At 37.4% G+C, this 19,737-nt stretch overlaps 1 protein-coding gene across 1 annotated transcript in view; it reads right to left on the reverse strand.

The window, feature by feature from the left end:
• Positions 1–19,516, reverse strand: part of CCDC158 (coiled-coil domain containing 158) — an 82,634-nt gene extending 63,118 nt beyond the window's left edge. Inside the window, exons 1-10 of the mRNA XM_041757854.1 lie at positions 19,426–19,516; positions 19,007–19,224; positions 14,333–14,442; positions 13,808–14,135; positions 13,025–13,101; positions 12,080–12,190; positions 11,346–11,460; positions 4,704–4,823; positions 2,480–2,677; positions 632–1,114 (exon numbers count right to left, since the gene is read on the reverse strand). Of these exons, the coding sequence (XP_041613788.1) occupies positions 632–1,114; positions 2,480–2,677; positions 4,704–4,823; positions 11,346–11,460; positions 12,080–12,190; positions 13,025–13,101; positions 13,808–14,135; positions 14,333–14,442; positions 19,007–19,224; positions 19,426–19,516 (1,851 nt within the window). The remainder of the gene's footprint in view (positions 1–631; positions 1,115–2,479; positions 2,678–4,703; positions 4,824–11,345; positions 11,461–12,079; positions 12,191–13,024; positions 13,102–13,807; positions 14,136–14,332; positions 14,443–19,006; positions 19,225–19,425) is intronic.
• Positions 19,517–19,737: the final 221 nt, after the last annotated feature.

Raw genomic sequence — 19,737 nt, forward strand, 5'->3', positions numbered from 1 at the left:
GAGAGAGAGAGAGAGAGAGAGAGACAAGCCAATAGACAGACTCTGAACTATAGAGGGCAATCTGATGGTCACCAGAAGGGAGGTGGAAGGGAGGATGGGTGAAATAGGTGATGGGGATCAAGGAGTATACTTGCTGTGATAAGCACGGGATGATGTATGGAAGTGCAGAATTGCTATATTGTACATCTAAAATTAATATTACAAAGTATGCCAACTAACTCTTCTTTAGTTTCATAGTTACGGAAGCCAAGATTTAGTGAACAGAGCAGTGTTTTATAGTCAGGTGGTGAGAGGTGGGGTTCAATGACAGGTCTGTCTGACGAGGGAGAAAATACTTCAAATTGTGGGATGAGACATGGCTTCATGAGGAAGCTGGATTTTTATGATTTTTTTCTCTTTTGTATCAGTAGTCCTGAACCATTCTGGGTCCATCCACTTCTTTTGGAATCTAATAAAAGTATGGATCCCTTCTCACAACAACACACAAAGGCACTCAGGCACAAATACTTTTAAACAACCTCAGAGGGTCCACAGACCTTCACAGAGCATCTCTTCAGTGACTTAAATCATACTTCCTTAGGAGGGAAATGATATTTCTGAAGTTAAAACTACCAAAAAAACCTCTACAGACCTTGAATTCCTGTAGCTCCAGTCTCCTATCATTGATCTCCTTCTCAAGCTGAGCTTTTTCAACCTGCATGGCACCAGCAGTTCGTCCGTGCTGGCCAACCAACTGTGTCATGTTTTCAATCTGCTGTCGCAGAATCTCAATCACCTTGTCCTTCTCTGCCATCTGTAGCCTGAGGGCCTCACACTCAGTCTGCACATTTCTGAGGTGATCTCCCTCTGTTTTCAAGTGCTGCAGCTCTTGCAATTTCAAGTCCACTCGGGAGCGTAGCTTTGTGATCTCTGAATTGGTAGCCTCAATGGCTCTCTCTTTTTCCTGGAGGGAAGAGGTCAGGTCCGATATGGTCCTCTCTGAGCTCTCCAGGGTCATTTTCTTAGCAGTCAACTCTTCCACCACTTTGCGGAGCATCTCTTTGGTGGATTCAAGCTGAGCCGTCAAGGAGGACACTTTTTCTAGACTTTCATTCTTTCCCTGAATTGCTGCCATCTGATTGTCAAAGAAGAGAAAATTTCATGAATTTGGGCAGAGGGGTGGAAGCAACCTCAAGAGATATAACAAGTTAGCTCACAAACATGAATTCATTAATCTAATAATAATATCTACCTGAACTGAAATCATTTTTATGTCAAACTCTGTATAGACCACAGACCAACTTAAGTTAGTTAGACCAAGGTAGAGAGACATGAATTAAACAATAATGCTCCTCTAGAATGGCTTTCTAGTGTGGGAGCTTTGGAGGTTTCCTCTGAGAGTATTTCTGTACCAATTTAAATTAGGATAACACTGGCAAAAGTGTGGCATGACTGAAGAAGCTGCCCTTCCTAGTGAGGAAGGCACTATTGCCCCACTATTCCTCCAACTTGCCCCTTAATTATACCTCTGAGGAAAAAGTGAATAATGGCTTTCATCTAACACACACTCACATTCTCAGGTCCTTGTCCAGAGAAGTGTTAAGAATCTAACTCCCAGTAACTCCCCTCATCTTTCTTCTTGCCCAGGGTGGGCCAAAGAGTAGGAAAATGGTTTGCCTGAATTCTAACCCAAGACTGGTCCCTTTGGTTTGCTTTCACATTTTGGGAAGCTTACTCTTTTGTGGGATGCTTTCTATGTCTCTGTGGCAATAACTGACATTGGAATCATGTCCTCTTGGTACCAAAGGTTCGGGGCTCTTAATAAAGCATTCAACATTTTGCCACTGGGGCCCCAAAACAGAGTCCATCCATCTTGTCTACTAGTTTCAATCAGTTTAGGGGAAAACCAAAAAAAAAAAAAAACAAAAAACGGCTGTTGGATACCTTCGACCCTGCTGTTCCTCAGTTCTCCCTATGGTTTGATGCTTTTTAAAATAAGCATCTATTAGGTTTCTGATTTCTAGGCAAAAATAAAAAGGCAATTGGATAGGAATTTCATTTCTCAACAATGAACAAAAATGAGATAAAGCTTAGTATTTTGATCAGTCAAAAATATAAAAATAAATAACAGGTTTTTATAACTTGCTCAAAGAATCCATAGCTCTATCTTATGGCCATTTTTAGGCCCATACATTTTTTTTAAAAGCTCTACCAATAGGGACGTCTGGGTGGCTCAGTGGTTTGGCGCCTGCCTTTGGCCCAAGGCATGATCCTGGAGTCCCTAGATCAAGTCCGGCGTCGAGCTCCCTGCATGGAGCCTGCTTCTCCCTCTGCCTGTGTCTCTGCCTCTCTCTCTCTGTGTGTGTCTATCATGAATAGGTGAATAAAATCTTTAAAAAAAAAAAAAAAAGAAGAAAAAAAAGCTCTACCAATAACACATAAAATACATTTTTCCCTCAGAAGAGGCAATCTGAGGAAGCCATCCCATGTCCTGCCTGACCTGCCGTTCCATCTGGCCCTGACACTCGCTCTTCATGGCCTTGAGGAGTGCTTCTAGGCGCTGCACCTCCATGTTCCTGTCATCGAGCTCCCGCCGCAGGTGGTCAATGGTGATGCTGTTGCCCGTGTCCCGGTCCCACAGACGCTTATTCTGCTCCTTCTCCAGACTCAGCTCCTTCTCTCTTTTATGTAGATCAGCCTACAGGAAATGAGGTATGTTCCCCAACTTGCATTAAAGAATTAAAGCATAATTCTCATTTTCCTTCTATCATTTTTGGACTTTTTATGCAATTTGAGAAACCTTTGACTTTGGAATCTTATTTTCAGTGACTTAGGAAAAATGATTTACTAGATACATAAGTTAACATTTTGCTTACTTATAATTTCTTACACTACAAGGAAATCTCAATAGATTAAATCCCAAACAATATAAAATGAAAAGAAAAATGCAATAGATTTTTTAAATCATCCTATTTTTAAGTTTTGGATTTTCTAGCAAAGGCATTATTATGCCTCACATCAAGTGTGCTCCTGTAATAAAGAAATGCTCAAAAGCTTAGCAAATAACGAAAGCCTAGCAATAGTAATGTGGTTAACTGCCTCAGAAATGACAGAATAGCATTTGGTACTGGGAGTGGAGTAACAGTTGACTATGAATAGAATTACCTTCCCCTTCAGTAGCTAGAAACAATACATAGTGTTTACTGTTAGCAAAAACTAAATAGAGTAGGAGAGACAAAGACACAAAGGATTTATCGCCCAAAGGAAAAGGTGAGAACAGATACAAAGAAATGGAAGTGGTTTTTCATTAAAGAGAGAGAGAGAGCTAAGCAACAGCAAAGAGAAAGCACAAAGAAGATCAAAATACTTCAACAAGGCATTTGAGTTGGACCTGGACCTCACGAACAACTGGGAGATACAGAGATCAGGAAGAAAGGGCTGGCAAGGGGTGTGTGTAGTCTGGTTGGAGCACTGGGCATATGCAGACAGAAAGGATCACAATGGGAAGCTGGGGCTGGATCATGAACAGTCTTGAAAGGCGGGGAGTCTAGCTTTTATGGGGAATGTAATTTTTAAATCAAAGAGTGACACAGAGTGATATTTGAGCAGAGCAGCACTCCATAGGCCAAACTGAGGAGGGGAAAAACTGGAGGTAGGAATCCTAGTGAGAAGACATGCTCCAGGTATTGTGAGGGGCTTAGGCCAAGGGGTAGTGGCGGTAAGAATGAAAAGGAGGGGAGGGCCGTGAGGATCTTTCAGACAATCTGCAAGATTTTCAAATTAGATTTGAGGACCCAGGGAAACATGCAGGTGGAGGGAAAGTAGTGAAGGATTATCCCAAGGTTTGGAACTTGTCACACAGTCGCCAGCTCTATTTTTAGTGCTTGCTCCTCAAACCCTTTGTCAGCCTATGAAAGATGGCTCCACCGGCTGAGGGAGCTACACCCTACAAAGGGCCTGGGAGTGCGAGAGAAATTTATTCTCCTATACTCCTATACTGCTATACTCCTATATTCCTATACTGCTAACATCACACAGAGGAGTACCAATCATTTCCTTTCCTAAATTTCTCATCCTCTAGTACCTCAAACAAAGCACAGGCTGTTTCACTACTATTGGAATCTTATTTCCTTTCTTTAAAAAAATTTTTTTAACCTAAACTCCCTTTCCGATTGTGTTTTGACTGTTATTTGGCTTCAAAATAAACAATAGGGATCCCTGGGTGGTGCAGCGGTTCGGCGCCTGCCTTTGGCCCAGGGCGCGATCCTGGAGACCCGGGATCGAGTCCCACATCGGGCTCCCGGTGCATGGAGCCTGCTTCTCCCTCTGCCTGTGTCTTTGCCTCTCTCTCTCTCTCTCTCTCTCTGTGACTATCATAAATAAATAATAATAATAAAAAAAAATTTTTAAATAAAAAAAATAAAATAAAAAAAAATAAACAATACTACCTCAACTTAGTAGAATACATTTATCTAATTGAAAGGCCATTTAAAGACTAGCTTCACCTAACTTATAAGCTGTAACTGCTTAAGGGAAAAAAATAGGTAAAATTTAGAATATTATTCATATACAAAACTTGAATAATGTCAAGATAGTCCATTATGTATATATGCACAAATATTATGTAAAATTTGTAATTTTATAAGTAAAACCAATTTTGTGAAATATTTTGGTGAGAAACTTCCCAGAATTAATTGGAATTCATATTTAGAGCATAGTCTTACCAACAGCTTTTGAAGCTGATCATCCAGATTTCCAGATTCCTGACTGAACTGGTCACGTTCCGTCCGTGCCTCAGTTAGCTCCGAGTTGGCAAGGACTAACTGCTTTTCAAGTTCTTCTATCTAGAAGGAAAGCACAAATCAATCTGACTATGAGAGTAGGGAATATAAAACAAATACAGTCTCTGGGAAACAAATGCTATTATTTTGGGGGCAAAAATAAAAGCTTATTACATTTTGTAAAGTTTTCTGAACTTAAGATCTATGTAGAATTTAACTTAGGGAAATTAGCCAAAGTGAAATATTTGATATTGTTAGATACGGGCATTGTCTGTAATCTTTTTCATACTATTCAAGATTTATCTTGTGTGAATAGGTGTTCTGTCATTTGGGATTTAAGGAAGTTTGATGTGGTATAAATAAAATTCTGCACAGCCCACACAAATGATCTATACTATATGTAGAAGAGTTATTTTAAGACTATTAGAGTTTCAATAATAAAAGGCACTGAATATAAAAGAATGAATGGTAATAAGGTTTTCATTATTGTCATTATTAGTCAATTTTGAAAGATGAATTAACATACATATACGTATATAAATATATTAATTTAAAATTAATTTAAATTAAATGTATTAATTTAAAATACTTATATACATATTATATGTTTCAATCATTTCCTTCAACTATAAACTGGATGAATATCAATTTTAAAGGTCTGGCATAGGTGCATTTTTCCCTCGTAGATAGGGCAGCTATTTGATCTGTGTAACTATGCATGTCTAAATGTCAATATACCAGAAGGCCCATCATTGTTAATAGCATTCCCACAGCTCTTGACCTGTAGATGCAAAGTAGGCGAAGAGGTTAAGATCTCAGACAATGGAGGTTCCAGGTTTGGATTTTAGCTGAGCCACAAAAATTCATAATTTACATACTGAGATATTAAAATAATGAGAACATATTGATACTTAGTGTGATCACTAAAATACTATTTCTCAGCCAGTAATAAGAAATCCTTCATGACTACATAAATGCTACATATTCCTTCTTACTTCAACAGGCTTCCAGATTTACTATGTCAAGAATAAAACTTATTGGTTTGGATGACAAACTGTGATTAAAATTTCTTAGAAAATAGGGGCACCTGGGTGACTCAGTCGGTTGAGTATCTGCCTTCAGCTCAGGTCATGATCCCAGGGTCCCTGGATTAGGCCCCATATTGGGCTCCCTGCTCAGTGGGGAGTTTGTTTCTCCCTCTCCCTCTGCTCCCTGCCCTGTTCCTGCTCTCTCTCTCAAATGAATAAATATTTTTAAAAAATAAAATTTCTTAGAGAATATATGAGCAAGACTAATTTTTTTTCTTGATGACTCAGGTTCATTTAAGGTCTTCATTTATTAATTTAGCACATATTTATTAGTTTTATATATATATATACCTATATATGCAACTACCACTTTTATAAATGCTAAGTATGAATACACAGAATTCATATCCCTTTAATCACACATACATATATATGATTTTTAAAAAGTACTTATATAGGATCATCAAACAGTTTCACATTTACCTACAGAGTAGAATCACAGCCTGTAGAGATTGGAGTATCTATCTTAATATACAGTGAATATATTTTAAAAATGACTATGTTTGAATGTATGTTAGATATAAACAAGTATTTCACAAGAATTAAGTGTACATAAAACATTAGGCTATCACCAGAAAAGTTCAAAATTCTAATAATCCTATAAAGAAGTTCTCACACAAAACTCAACCTCTGTGGCAGGAGTAGCTTTCTAAGGAAAATGGCTGAATGGTATCAGTTGATATAATCTCTTCAGCTCTACTATTATCAGGAAAGACCAAATCAGCACAAAGTTAGTAATGACATTAGGAATACTCAGGAAAAAGCCCACAAACTTTTACTGTGGGTGGACAAATGTAATCAGAGAGGGAACATGATCAAGCTAGGACTTTAGGTTATGGTCCAGGTTCTGTCACATGACCTCTCTGAGTCTCAATATTTTTCATCTATAATTTGAAAAGAGTATTCTAGATAATCTTTCCAAGTTCTTTCAATTCTGCTTTTTTATATGAGAAGAACAGTATTAATAAAGCTGAAATCCTGTAATTCCCGCCTGTCCTGAAAACTGTATTTTGAGCTATAAATTTAACAAGAGCACTTTCATTATGAAGAGTTACTTGTATGTCTATAACGTTTTCTAGTCCAAATTTGGCATAAAACTATTGTCTCTTTGAGCAAAGTATTTGTCTATGTGCTTTAAAAACTTAAATTAAAACCTGCTATCTTGTCTGTTTTCATTTTTTAAAAAAAATTCTGGATGACCCTTTGATAACATCAAACTGGATGGTAAAATCCATGAGACCAAATTTTCAAAAGAAAAGTGAGAAAAGAATGAAGAAAAAGGGATCCCTGGGTGGCGCAGCGGTTTGACGCCTGCCTTTGGCCCAGGGCGCGATCCTGGAGACCCGGGATCGAATCCCACATCGGGCTCCCGGTGCATGGAGCCTGCTTCTCCCTCTGCCTGTGTCTCTGCCTCTCTCTCTCTCTCTCTCTCTCTCTATGTGACTATTATAAATAAATAAAAATTAAAAAAAAAAAAAGAATGAAGAAAAAGAGCCAAATGTTATCTTTTTGTCTAAGTTTATCAACCTTCAGAAGTTCCTCCAGACCCCTGAAAGAACATTGGTTTTGTAGTTGTCAGTACTGACTCAACTGCTATAGCTCTGCTTTTACCTTTCACTTTTTAGAGTAGAAATACTTCTATTACTTAATCAATCAAGAAGAGAAATGGAGAGTGAAAGGGAAAACCACTGAAGTAGCAGCTGAGCTGAACAAACAGCTGTACAAAACACTACAAAGCCTTCTGAAATGTCCAGAATAAATAGTGATATCCAAGATAGATATTAAAGGTTTTTTTCTTTTTCTTTTCTTTTCCAATAGCAGCACCGGTTTTCCCTTTCACCATCTATGAATCTACTTTCAGTTTTGGATCACTGGACAAATAAGTACTTGGATCTCATTCAAATTTTTACAGGGATTTTTAAAGATGTTACCAATCAAGCCGAATTGTTTTGTTTTCTGTGCTCAAAAAGACGACACAGACGTTGGATACTGCGGGGTGCTGTAGGTCAGCACGGGGGTGCATTGGCAGAACTGTGCAAAGAGGTTTGCACAGACTCTTCCTGCACAGAATATAGCTCCAGCCAGTGCTACTAAATCTTTACTTTTTGAGTACAAAATTCAGCCCCAAAAGCTTTCAAAATAGGAAAAATAAACTTAGAATCAAGATCAAGAGATATTTTTGTTGTCAAAAAGCGAAAGTTAAGAGTAAAGCCAAATCTACAGAGCCAATAGTGACAGCTTCTACTGGTCCAAATTCGTAAAGGGGAATTCTGGAGGTTCTCCTAAAATGGAAAGAGAAGAATAGAAAAAAGCATTACAGTAGGGCACTTTTGTAAGCTACAAAAGCTACATTTATAATTTTCTTTGAAACGTAGTTTCTATTTTCTTCAGTATGAAAATATTTTGTTAACCTGAAGATACATACTGCCCTCCTAAAGGACAATTTATGCCTTCTAGTTAGAAAAGTTTTGTTCAGACCTATCATGTCATCAATTTTTTTAAATAAAGACTTTTTTACGGAAGGAATCTAACCTCAGGAGAAAATACTAACACTGCTCACTAAAGCAGTAGAAGATAAAATAGTTTTTAAAATTTTCAGAAGTTTTAGCAATGTAAACTCAAGTTATATGAAAATAAAAAAATTAAACAGAAGAATTTTATATTCAATTCATTACAAGAAAAACATTTCCTAACAATATGATTTTTCATGACCCCAAAATGAAATCCTTTTGTTAACTAGCTTGATGTTTTCTTGCTCGGTTACAACCATGCATTGATGACATTTCAGGCCAAAGTACAAGATAATCATCTCTCAGTGTTCCCTGACTAAAGGGAATCACTATTAAGAAAGCCTACTTAACCACCATCTAGTTGCCAACTCCACAGGTTCAATATGTTGTTATAAATCTCACTGATCTAGATTAGAATGAGCTAATCTAAGATGTCCTCCCCCCTTATTTCTATAAATGTTGACTATTTAAGACTGACAAAATTATTGGTGATCCACTGTTTACATTAGGGCAAAATAAGAATGATTATAACATCATATTTGTATGTATCATTATATATCTATATGGCCTCAAAACATTCATATGAAAAAGTCTACAGTCATTCATCTGTATGCTTATGTTTCTACAATGCCAAAGATAAATATTCATAAAAACTCAAGCTATTTTTGTATTCTTTTGATGTACTGTATTCAGTATCTGTTAAAATTTCCCACCATGCTCAAATTTAGAGTTCGGCAGCACGGTGCTGTATGTGAACTGTATGTGAACTAGCAAACAACAGGTGACAGCTGATGGAAGGGTCACTTTGCCAAGCAATGTTACAATGGAAAGCTACAGCACTTTCAAATTATGTAAGAAGACACAAGCGAGTTGAGTTTTGCTTAGTACTTCATAGCTTTTCAAAGGACTTCTAAATAAATAATGAATACTTAATCTTCTCAAAATGAGTTGAATAGTAATGAATATCAGTTACTATACTGGACTAGAACACAACAGCTCTCTCATTTCCTCTCTTACTGTCAGACGGTCTGTGCTCATATCCGCGAATGTGCCTATCTCCACTAGACTACCAGGGCTCTGGCAGCTTCCACCCTATAATGTGCTGAAAGCACCCCCATGCTGCAGGGTGAGATCAAGACCTTTTATGTAGGCTTGGTCTGCCCAGAAAGGGGTGGACATTCCTGGTATCAATCTTCAGGGGAAAAGCTCACCCTGAGAAAAGAAACTAGAACCAAAAAGCAGGCCTCAGAGAAGCAGAAAAGAACGTATGTTTCTCTCTGGGCTTCTGCTTCTTGGTTTAGCTTTTAAACAGACAAAGGTATGTATGTATGTATGTATGTATGTATGAATAAATAAATAAATACATAAATACATAAATAAATATAGATAGATAGATAGACAGATAGATAGATAGATAAATAAATACAGTCAAAGGTTCCTGAAGGCTACTCTTAAATGGTGGTGGTTGAAATGACCTTGACAAAAGGATTTAAGCTAAGAGCTAACTAAGCCCAGTGGTCTAGTAGGGCAGTGTTATTCAAACTGCAACCTGCCAGTGAATCATGGTATCAATTTAGTATCAAATCAGCATCCCACATGTAACAGGGGTAAATAACATCCTGTGAAACTTGCTTCAGTCCTATGTGTATAGTAGATCAAAAAGTAAGCTATTTCTTACTATGAGGAGTGATCAAAAATGTTTGAAAGCCACTGCTATAGAGGATCCAAATCTCATAACTGAGATTATATAGTTTTATGTTAGTCTTTATTGTTTAGATTTTAGTAAAGCCATGTCTAAATTTTCCATTCTTATTTTAGCTGTGCCACAGGGAATTAAGGTCAAGGTTTTATACCCTGTGCTTAAACTAGAACCAAGGAGGAAGAGCCCCCCTCCTGTGGCCAGCAAGGGGGGGTGGGGAACAGTATAATTAAATGACTGTAATTAAACAAACGGCTGTCCGGAAGAACTAGAGCTGCAGTATTCAACTGCTTCTTCCCATGTGAAGCTTTGTCCTTGTACTGTTACCCTGTAGAACTGGGCTACTTTTTAGAGGAATCTGGTGGCTTCCTTTATATTCTATTTCTTCCCAATCAGCTAATGTGTGAGAAGTTGGCTAAAAATGATGGTTACAACTGGAGGTTCTCTGATAGGTAGGATGACTTATTAGAGTTTTAGGATGACTTATTAGAGTTTGTCTTCCAAACTGAGTCAATTTGGAGATTTGTTATTTACAAAATAGGACCCTGGAGTAGCAGGTGTAAACTGGGCTGTCACAGACAAACAGGCATGTATAGTTGGCTACCCTTCCTACGTGTTCGTGAAGAACACGAGCTCCTCTGAATGGTAACTCTCTGCTTGATTTTTAGGGTCTCTATTGCTTTACATATGCTTGAGATTAACAAAAACATAAGCTCTGGATAATCGGTTGATAATGACAGTGAATAGCTCCTTTTTAGCTGTAGGAAAGTGAGAGAACAAAAAAACAGAATATCAAATATGAATATCTGGGTTTAAGAAGAATTGTGTGATAAAAGATGAAACTTTTCCTAATTATTTTTTATTTAGACTGATCTTATTAATTCAGTTTGTTAGTCACACAGTGATTAATAACTGGGAGTTGAAGTAAAACCTAGGAGGTACTCTGAAGTAATGAGTGGTAGGGGGAGACCACCTGGTAGCAAAATATTTGTTAGAGCTAATAAGCCTTGTAAAAATAATTTTAGTAGTCTTATTTTAACTTATTTTTTTAAGAAACTTACTTGAAATATGCAAAACTTTTCTTCTACAGATGAATTAATTTGAGCAATTTAAATTAAAATTGTTTATAACTTAACATTGATATTTGTTGTCCTCCTACTCCATCTTAAAAGCTGCTTTTAATTTGACATTACTTTGATTCCTCATTTTCAAATAAACTATTAAAACATGTATAATTAAATCTGTGTATAATAGTCTGTGGAAGCACAGCAGCAAAATCTAACCTCACCTTGTCTTCATACATCCTTTTGGCTTCCCTTAACTCCGAACGTAGCTGGGAAACAGTAGATTCCAAATCACTGAGTTGACGCATATACATTGAATTTTGGTTTCTTGCTTGTTCTCTAAGAAGGGTTTTAAAGGGGAATAAAAGCAAATAGCAAACTAAGAATAAGTGTGATACCTAAGCATTTAGATACTTTCTCTAGTTCTTTCATATGGCATTAATAGGTCAAAAGTCTTTTATTTTCCAAAATCGCTTCTTTAAAGCTTCCACTCAATCACATTAAGTGTTAAAACTAGATAGTGTATATAGGAGTTCATCTGTACTATTTTTTTTCTATTTTCATATATGATTGAAAATGTCCCTATAAAAAGTTTCAATTATATAAGCTCAAATTATAAAATTATTTATATGTATCCATGTGTATTCTATTTATATATATTAATGCACACACATATACAGTGCATGTGTGTCTTTGATTGGTTCTATCAGTTGTAATATGAACAATATTTAAAACATCCAATTCCAAGAGGCCTAAATACCTGCAATAATACTTCCATGTAATCATATAATATTATCTCTAAGTAATCTTTTCCATTCATTTAAATTAGAAATGTTTTACTTCCTTGTGGAATTTTTAGGCAAATTTTAAAAGATTTTAGGACAGAATATTAATGAAAATGGTATCTCTAAAATGAAGATAAATAACTACCAATTTCAAACTACCAGGACAAACATACTGAATGATTTCCAGTTGACTCTGGATGCTATTGGCTTGGCTTCGAGCACTGCTAGCTTTCTCAGTAAGTCCTGTTATTTCGATTTCATGTTCACTTATTAACTGCTCAATCCTATAAAGAAAATGCAGTGCTTGTTATTTGATACATAGGACTTTGCTTGGCTGATTATTCCAAAAATTAATGATTTTCAACACTCTTAAATTTAGTATTTTGCTTTGACTCTGAAGATGCTGCTCATTTTAGATTTTAGAATTCAGATCTTTATTTAAAAAAAAAGAATTCAGATCTTTAAAAAAATTTACAACGGTAGTAAGTTACAAGTACTATATATTATGTGACACACATGGGGGGGAAGTGTCCTGTAACATACTGCAAACACAACAACAGGATTTTAAATATTCACACTAAATCATAAAGACTTTACATCATAAATCTTTACATTAAGCTCAAGTCAGGTTTTGCCAACAAATGACTGACAAAGACTCTTTCCTTGACCAAACTTTAGTCAGGCTCCTCTGAGTCTTCTTCTAAGGCCTTGACCTTGGCACCCATCACCCTCCCATCTCACCCCCACTGGCCTGGCCTGCCCAGGCTTAGTAAGAATCTGGCTAAGTCAGTTCAGTGAGAATCCCCCTACCCTTGATGTCTCTACTGTCCCATTCATCTGCTCCTTGGCTGAAAATCCTTACCTTCCTGGTTATATTAGGAGAGCTGAGCTTCATCTTTCTCCCCTAACACAGAACCCCTATTGCAAAAGCCCTGAATAAAGTTTTCCTGAACCTTTTAAACAAATGTCAGAAAAATTTTCCCTTTCACATGAATTTGCCATAAACCTATGAAGAAAACTTCGTTTCAGAATATTTTAGATTTTGGAACTGCTGATAAGGGATTTTAGTAAACCTATGGTTTAGTTCACTATGATCTATACTTTAGTCAGAAACCCACCTATCTTGATGTTGTTGAAGAAGCAATTCTATTTTGTTCTGTGATTCAGACTTCAGTGCTTCAAGCTGATCCTCCACCTAGTTATATAAAAAAGAGATGCTGATTTATGGATTGGTAAATCTACATCTTGGAAAAGTTGGAGATTTTCCAACTAAAGGAACACTTTAGAAAGAAGTGTTTTCTTTCTGTTTTTTGTTTTTTTGTTTTTTTTTTAAGTGTACATCATACATTTATTACCAACAACCCTCTCAACTCCAAAATTGGGCACAGGGATTAAAAATAAAAATTCATTGCACTACTTAGTAAAGCATTACTAGTAACTTTCATAAAAAATGTACAAACTTTGTTAAAAATTTATCAAGCCTTCAAATGATTTGGTTACAGATATTTATAATACGTATATTTAAAACTATATGTTAACTGATACAATGGAATATGATTTGAGGAAATGACTCAGCAAATGATTCCAAAAAACACCCCTGTAAGCTTTCATAATCTGAAACAAACAGCAAAATGAGGTAACCAAATACTGAATACTGAAACTTAATACATTTTATCACCATATTTTATTAGATCACTTACTTTGGTTATACTCTCAGGAAGCCAAACAGACAAATCAAGCTAGTACCCTTAATTTACTGAGATGTCATTGTGGAAATAACTTATTTTAGAAACAAAAGTGAGAAGTTGGTTTGCTTTTAAGAACTTAAAAAAATATATACATCTAATACTATTCTCTTAATGGATTTTAATACAAAATTGAATAGTGTTCTCACCACTTACTGGAAATATCCTCCCTTTTAGATAAGAAATTTCTGTGTCTAATTCTCTTAGGATTTTACTAATAGCTGAGCCCAGGTTGCGGAAGTGGAGAGCAGACATGCTGTCCTGTTCATATATTTTCTTGCCTGAGGCTTCTTCAAAGTCAACTAGGATTGCTCGGATTTCTTGAAGCACTCCCTCATGACTAAGCATTATCTTTCTCAGCTGTTCTATTTGCATGTTGCTATCTTTCAGCATGTCCTCCTTAAGGCATTTGGCAGTTTCAAGTTCATGAACTGTATTTTGAAGCTGATTTCTCAAATCCTCCTGGGACTGACTCTCCCTTCGTCTATGAAATAAGTGAAAGAAGAAGAAATATTTGCATTTTCTAAAGTTGTGTGGGATATTACATGGGTTATTAAAAAAAAAAAAAAAAAAAAAAAAAGAAAGAAGAAGAAATAATATTGATAAAGTTCATATTCACACAAGTAATATTATGCTACAAAAAGTAAAATTTTTAAATAATTTTAGGTAACAACTCCCAACCTGATGTCAGCCATGGCATCTCTCTCCATTTGCATCTCTTGAAGTTTTGTTTGCAAATCAATGACTGATTGCCTTAAGTAAAACTTCTGTTTCTCATGCAATTCATTGCTCTAGAAAAAAATGCCAGGCAAATCAGTCTTTACCAGAGGAACTTCTTTTCTTAACGCTAATACTTTCCAAAAATCCATAGATTATTAATTTATTTTTAGGTGTACTTCCTTCTCCTTTCACCATACTTCAGGGCCTAATTAATCATTTCTCATCTAGATTATTGAACTATCTTAACTAGTCTCACTGTCTCAATCTTGGCCCCTTTCAATTTATTCTTTACTTAATAACCAAAACACTATTTCTAAAACAAATCAGACTTCTAGCTCAAGATAGATATAGAAATAATTTTTATTTTTGAAAACAGGAAAATTGGTTAAAATTCTATATACAGGGCATCCCGGGTGGCTCAGTGGTTTGGCGCCGCCTTCAGCCCAGGGCGTGACCCTGGAGACCCGGGAGTCCCACGTCGGGTCGGGCTCCCTGCATGGAGCCTGCTTCTCTGCCTCTCTCTCTCCTGTGTATTCTCATGAATAAATAAATAAAATAATAAAAATAAAAAATAAAAAATAAAATTCTATATACAGAAAAGTCCATCCTCACCTCCAACCCACTTGAAAACTCTACAGCAGACAACCACTACCCAAAAGTCAAGGTGTTCTACAGAGAAATTCAGGAAGATCTCTAAAATTAGGCACTGAGAGAGACCTCCCAGCCTAACAACTGATACCACCTAATTATCCCAAAGCCAAGCCATCAAATTCTGCCTATTGAGAGAGCGTGCCATCAGCTTTTTTATTGCTCATCCTTGAGTATGAACAAAAATCAACCAACCAACTAACCAATCAACCAACAAATACTCATGGACACCTGAAGGAAGATTATAAAATACAAGAGTCCAAGATGAAACAAAGAAGCAAACACCAGAAAAAAAGGATCCTAAGAAATAAAGTAATACAGCAATAGAAGAACGCTTCCTAAAATTTATATTTGCAGAGAGAAAATGACTTTCAATGTTACCCAGCTAACGTTGTTCTCAGAATGCAAAGATCCATAAAATATATGCCTATGTACCTTTCTTAAGTTTCTAAAGATGTACTTTGACTAAATGAAGTAGATCCAGAAAAAGGAAGACAGAAAACATGAATGCTAGAAATCATGGATCCAATCAGGAAAGCTGTGATGAGAAGAAAACAGTTATACACAGACCTAAGAAATTCATCTAAGCTAGAAAATAGGACAGATAACTCTTGAAAAGTCCTGAATCAGAGGAGGATTTGAGAGAAAACCTACATGATAGTTCTTTTAAAAAAGTTTTTAAAAAAGCATATGATAAAGGCATACAGTTTCTAGTGAAAAAAACACTACACTGGAGAGCAAGTGTAAAAGGATACTAGTTGATTCTGCAATTGACAATGTCTATAAAGTCAATATAAAGTTAAGGCCCTTTATCTTTTCCTCTTATAGTCCAGGTGAATAACTACAGTACAGTCTGAACTATGGATGCCAACAGTGGAAATGGAAATCTGAGAAATATATATGAGATATACTGCATGGATATGGTGATAAAATGACACCAGGGAAGAGGTATCAAGAATAAATGAGGTTTGGGGGTGCCTGAGTGGCTCAGTGGTTAAGCGTCTGACTCTTGATTTCAACTCAGGTCATGATCTCAGGGTTGTGAGATCAAGCCCCACAGGCTCTATGCCTGCTTAAGAGTCTCTCCCTCTGTGCCCCCCTTAAAAAATATAAATGAAGTTTCTGCTTGTGCAATTATGTAAAGGTGGCACCACGTACAGTTAGAAGGAACACTGGGAGAAGAGTAGGCTTGGGGGAATGATCATGTATCCAGGCAGAAATGTTGAGTTTATAGACCCTCAGACATTTCAAGTTAAATGTCAAGTAGGTATATGCAGTGCTAAAGTAAGAGGTCTGTACTAGAAATGTAAGTTGAGTGTTCATTGATATATAAATGGCAACAGAAGCCGTGGGAATCACTATGACTATTTTCAGATGGTTCTACTGGAACAAAAAAACAAAAACGAATAAGCTCAAGGAAAGTCAAGAGAGTTTATTTTCATGGGACCTAGGAGAAAAGAATACTTAAGAGGAAGAAGATAATCACCTATGTGAAATGTTGCTTAAAATTCTAAGGAAGATAAAAAATAAAAATAAAAAAAAATTCTAAGGAAGGTAAAACAGCAATGGGATTTAGCATCATGGTGTATTCCTACTGCAGCACAGATCTCATTGTTACTATCATTTTCTATATAAATATCTCAGCCACAGACTATAAATGTGTATACAGAAATGACCATGTATTTTCCATCTTTTTAGACCCAGCACCTAGCACATGTTACATAGGAGTTTTATGCTAAATATTGTAAGTATCCTAATAGCCCTGTATTCATTTAGAGATTTAACACATATTTACTGGGAGCCAATCAAGTGTCAGATCCTCTGCCAGAGAATGGACATGGAAAATGAATTAAGTAATGTGGAGGCCAAGAAAATTAAGGCCATTCCACTTTAAGTTCAGCGTTAGCACAAGTATAGCCATCCCAGGCCCCTGCGAAGAAGAGCTGAAATTTACCTTACTTCAGTTACAGGAAAAAAACAAAAGTTTACAACTTAATGTCCTAGAAAGCCCCACATTAGAATAAAAACTGAGCCCAAGCCAAGGGTAGGAAGCCCCTAGTAGAATGAGAACAGAGCTCAATGCCCTTGAAGGCCCCATATCAAAATGTAAACAGAACTTGAGGAATTGCTCCAGCCCTTCTGGAGGTCCCCTAGACCAGCCCTTAAAACTAAGCTGAAACCCACCTCGGGGTCCAAGTCCCTGCTCCACTGTGTCAAGAATACTTGGACCCAAGCTCGAGCTTGTAAATAAACCCTCATCGGTGTCGGCTCCTTGGTGGTTTCTCGGATTCGCAATCTTGGGCACAACAGTAAGGCACTGTCTTTTTCCCTCATTGGTATCTCTGTGCTTCATCCATCTATCCATCCATCCCACCCACCCTCTTTATTTGCAGTCATCACAAAGTATTGTCACTATTTGTTTATATACCAGCTGTTCTTCAAGTCTATGAACTTCTTATGAGTCCTACCTTATTCATCTCCGTATCCTTGTACATGATATAATAGTATATGATTCTCGGCACTTAATATTAAGTTGTGGTTTTTTTCCCTAAATGTATTTACACAGTCTGATAAGGTAGAACAATGTGTGAATAAATGCAGTAATGTGCTAAATACTACAGTAGACATGTGCACATAGGGCAACAGCTGTACAGAGGAGAATATACTTAATGCTGTTTAGAGGAAAGGATTCAGAGAAGCAAATGCTTAGCTGAGTCTTGATGGATATCAAGAATTTGCCAGGCAGCCAAGAAAGAGGAAATTAGCCTGAGCTATTTACATATATCTAAAAACCTACTCTTACAACTGCTTTGTAAAGAAAAATGAGCTATCATGATAGCAGGTCAGTAGGCCAGAACCAATTATTATGATAACATTTTGAGCTATTCAAGTTTCATTAAAATTAACCATGAAACCAAGGCATTCTACTATTAACAAAAGAAAAAAAGGTATGTAAACTTCATGTGCCCAATTTTTATTTTATTTTATTATTATTATTATTTTTTACTTACGATAGTCACACGGAGAGAGAGAGAGAGGCAGAGACATAGGCAGAGGGAGAAGCAGGCTCCATGCACCGGGAGGCTGACGTGGGATTTGATCCCGGGTCTCCAGGATCGCGCCCTGAGCCAAAGACAGGCGCTAAACCGCTGCACCACCCAGGGATCCCATGTGCCCTATTTTTAATACTGAAATAGAAGGCATAAGCCAAATTAGGGGCACCTGGGTAGCTCAGTGGTTGAGCAACTGCCTTTGGCTCAGGGCGTGATCCCGGGGTTCTGGGATCGAGTCCTCCTTGGGTTCCTGCAGGGACCCTGCTTCTCTCTCTGCTTATGTCTCTGCCCTTCTGTCTTTCATGAATGAATAAATACAATCTTTAAAATAAAAAAGAAGGCATAAGCCAAATTAACAAGTTTAACCAATAATTCTATTGTTAAATGTTTTTGTTTCTTGTTTTGTTTTAAATTATTTTTAAAATTTATTTATTTATTTATTTAGTTATTTATTTATTTATGATAGTCACAGAGAGAGAGAGAGAGAGAGAGAGAGAGAGGCAGAGACACAGGCAGAGGGAGACGCAGGCTCCATGCACCGGGAGCTCGATGTGGGACCCGATCCCGGGTCTCCAGGATCGCGCCCTGGGCCAAAGGCAGGTGCTAAACCGCTGCGCCACCCAGGGATCCCCCTTGTTTTGTTTCAAAGATTTTATTTATTTATTCATGAGAGACAGAGAATGAGAGAGAGAGAGAGAGAGGCAGAGACACAGGCAGAGGGAGAAGCAGGCTCAATGCAAAGAGCCCAATGTGGGACTCGATCCCAGATCCCGGGATCACTCCCTGAGCCAAAGGCAGACTCTCAATCACTGAGCCACCCAGGCATCCCATGTTAAGTGTTTCTTTTATTAAGTTTAGGTTCTGTTCCAAGGCAACATGCCTCACTGCCATCCCCAAATGGCATAGAGTACTGGAAGAAAAGAATGCAACTTACTTCGTTTAGTCTTCTCTGCAGATCTTTGACTTGATGTGAATATTCTTCCAAAACACGTTCAATGTGTTCCTTTCCAGGGTAAGGGATGACTTTCCTAGGAGAATCAAGTTCCACTTCATATTTGGGGAAAAAAGGAATTTGTGCCAATGTCCCAGCTGAAGATGTGTTTTCAATTATTGTACCACGAACAGATGACATAAAAAATGGACTTGAAGAACCTAAATATTAAAGAATTAACCAACTTTTAATAAAACAATTTTGTGGTAAACATTATCCTAGGTGTTTTCCTTATTGAACTCTGAAGATGCTCAAGGTCTCATGAAAAGAGACAAGTAAAAGATGGCTAGAAGCTTAGGAGAGACAAGTACTAGGTAAAAAAGAGATTTGGTAAAGCTGATGAAGGAGCAGTAGACGGCCACCCTTCATCAGCTTTGCCAACTCCCGGAGCTCTGAGGACACTAAACAACAAATGATGAGTAGCTTCATGCTGTCCATCTCTGCTGTGGTCATGTCATATCTGCAGAACCCTCAGCCCATGACACCCCCCTGGTGATGTCAGCCTAGGACTTCTCTCTACACCTTCTCCCAGGCCTGGCCCCTGGCTGCTCAGCCTCTGCCCTCAGCTGCTGCCCTGGGCTCCCCTGAATGAAGTAGTCTCCGGGCTTGCAGCTGGATGGAGGGAACCTGACCCTTTCCCTGAGATTCTACTTCTGCTGGACAGAGGGGAATAT

The sequence above is a fragment of the Vulpes lagopus genome, chromosome 6 (assembly GCF_018345385.1).
Source record: "Vulpes lagopus strain Blue_001 chromosome 6, ASM1834538v1, whole genome shotgun sequence".
Classification (NCBI taxonomy): domain Eukaryota; kingdom Metazoa; phylum Chordata; class Mammalia; order Carnivora; family Canidae; genus Vulpes; species Vulpes lagopus.